A 2263-nucleotide genomic window follows, 5' to 3' on the forward strand; every position below is an offset into this window, starting at 1 on the left:
CACGGGGGGGGAGCCCCCCCCCCCACCCACCCCGGGGGGGGGGGGTCCCGGCTACAAGTGGCAGCTCACCCGTAGTACGTCCGGATGGAGTCGAGGATGTACTGCACCCCATACTTCTTGCAGATGCGCTGCTTGTGGTCCTTGACAACGTTGGCCAGATACTGGATATGACCTGCAGGGAGAAGGTGCGAGTAGCCGGTGGAGGCCGGTTGGGATGAAGAACACCCCCGAGAGCCCCCAGTTTCCCACCTAAGCGGACGGCGAAGTCGCTGTTGCTCCAGATGCGGAAGTCGAAGAGGAGATGCTGGTAGAGGAGGTGCAGCAGGAGCCCGCTGCCCTCAGATGCCACCTGCTCCATGAGGATCTGCGAGGCCATCAATGTGCTCATGTCCAGCAGCGGACCGGAGACCTGCCGTGGGCGAGAGGGGAGGCTTGCAGCCCCGGTGTCGTCCTTGGGGAACGGCCCCGGGGACTGTGGGATGGAGCCTTTGGTAGCCCCCCACACCTTCTGCAGCAGCGCCCCGATGATGGCCGGCCCGTGGCACTGCACCAGGCTCTCCTGGTTCACCGGGTGGTTCTGGATGAAGTTCTTCACCAGCAGCAGGAAGGCGGCCACGCTGTTCCTCTCCAGCCTGCTCTCTGCAAGGCATGGGGCAGAGCCTGCCGGTAGCTGCGAGCACCTTCAAAGGGCATCCTGGAGACCCCACCGTAAACTCTTCGCTACAAACTTTTCAGCCTGTTCCCCTATTTCGCCCCAATTTAAGCAAGTGGAAACCTCCGTTGCTCTGAGCTTCTTGGAAATAAGCAGCTGGGTATTGGGAGAAAGCCCATTTCACCTGTGCAGGAGAAGGCTCCTGCATGAACCCAGCCCTACTGTAAGACACCAGAGACTCCACACAAAGGCAAGCCAGAGGTAAGCAGGCTGGAGCCACCCTCGTCTTCCCAGAATTCCTTGTTTACGACTAATTAGGTCATAACAACATTAAAAGATGTCAATGGTTTCTCCATTACCCCATAACTCCTGGTGCCCCAGGCAAGACCTCTCATGCCCACGGCAGACAGCAGCCCGCTCCAGGCAGCACCCACGTGGCAGCGGGGCTACCTACAGCCACCCGAGCAGGACGGCTCCCACTCCACGTCCCCCGAGGTCCTCACCTGAGGACTTGCCCAGTGGGATGAGCATGCCCTGGGCGTTCCTGGAGGACGTCAGCTCTGGCCCCACCAGGTCATTGGTCTCCTGCTCATCCTCGGGCTCCTCCTTCTTGGACACCACTTGCTCGAGCAGGGGCAGCAGCACACCCATCCCACCCACGCAGTTGACCACGTCCTGCCGGAGGGAGGCGAGAGGCTTTGCTGGGTGCTGCGTGGTGACAGCAGCGTAGAGGAGGAGGTTGCACGTGCACCCGGGGTCTGTCCTGCCTGCTCACGGGCTCAGCCCAAGCCGGGGAGAGCCAGGCCCTGTGGCTAGCGAAGATCGGGGTGTGCCCTGACCCATCCTACAGCACAAACCTAAAACACGTCCCCAGAAAGCACCTGTTCCCCTGCACCACCCATAGCGCCCACCGTGGGGGCTGAGGACCTATGGGGCAGACAGGTCCCTTAGGGGACCCATGGGTCAGGCAGGTCCTTGGGGGGCTCAATACTATGTAGCAGAGTCCCTCTAGGGTCCAGGGGAACCACCACGGCCATCCAACACCCCTTGAGGGTCCTGCCCCTGCCCCATGCCCCAGGAGGGGCCCAGCTGCCTCCACGCCATGGGGCGGATGGGCCAGGACGGACCACCCTGCGCCCAGCGTACCTTGATGTCCCAGTTGACCACCTTGTGCCCCGTTAGCCTCCCGTCCAAGCCGTGGCTGGGAGAGAGGTCCAGGCAGATGTTGTTCCTGCAGGCCTAGAAGAGAGCACCATGGGAGCACCTTCATGCTCCTGGAGATGTCACCTATGGGAGAGGGTCTACCAGTGCTGTCCCCACCCCCAGAGGGGTGGCTCTCCTCACCTGTGGGGTGTAGTACAGCAAGAGCTTGCTGCTGAGCTCCACCAAGTCACCTTCCAGTGTAAACGGTGATGTGACGTTTGGCCCTAGGGGAAGAGGATTGGGGTAAGCTGGGACACGGTGGAGGAGACCCCGGTTGCCACCAGCACCCCTGCAGACGTCTCCCGTGTCCCACCCTGACGTACCCGCGCAGAAGAGCGCCTTGACCTGGGTTTGCTGCAGAGCCTCGCAGAAGATGGCCACGGAGCCAAGGTGACCCTCCAGGGAGGT

General features: G+C 62.1%; 1 protein-coding gene across 1 annotated transcript in view; it reads right to left on the minus strand.

The window, feature by feature from the left end:
• NBEAL2 (neurobeachin-like 2) overlaps positions 1-2263 on the minus strand; it is a gene marked incomplete at its 3' end in the record, with an annotated part of 17523 nt that overhangs the window by 11828 nt on the left and 3432 nt on the right. Inside the window, exons 6-12 of the mRNA XM_009333305.1 lie at positions 2179-2260; positions 1997-2079; positions 1799-1891; positions 1156-1327; positions 506-639; positions 250-409; positions 70-172 (exon numbers count right to left, since the gene is read on the minus strand). Coding sequence (XP_009331580.1) covers positions 70-172; positions 250-409; positions 506-639; positions 1156-1327; positions 1799-1891; positions 1997-2079; positions 2179-2260 — 827 coding nt within the window. The remainder of the gene's footprint in view (positions 1-69; positions 173-249; positions 410-505; positions 640-1155; positions 1328-1798; positions 1892-1996; positions 2080-2178; positions 2261-2263) is intronic.

Source organism: Pygoscelis adeliae, unplaced genomic scaffold (genome assembly GCF_000699105.1).
Source record: "Pygoscelis adeliae isolate BGI_AS28 unplaced genomic scaffold, ASM69910v1 Scaffold88, whole genome shotgun sequence".
Taxonomy (NCBI): domain Eukaryota; kingdom Metazoa; phylum Chordata; class Aves; order Sphenisciformes; family Spheniscidae; genus Pygoscelis; species Pygoscelis adeliae.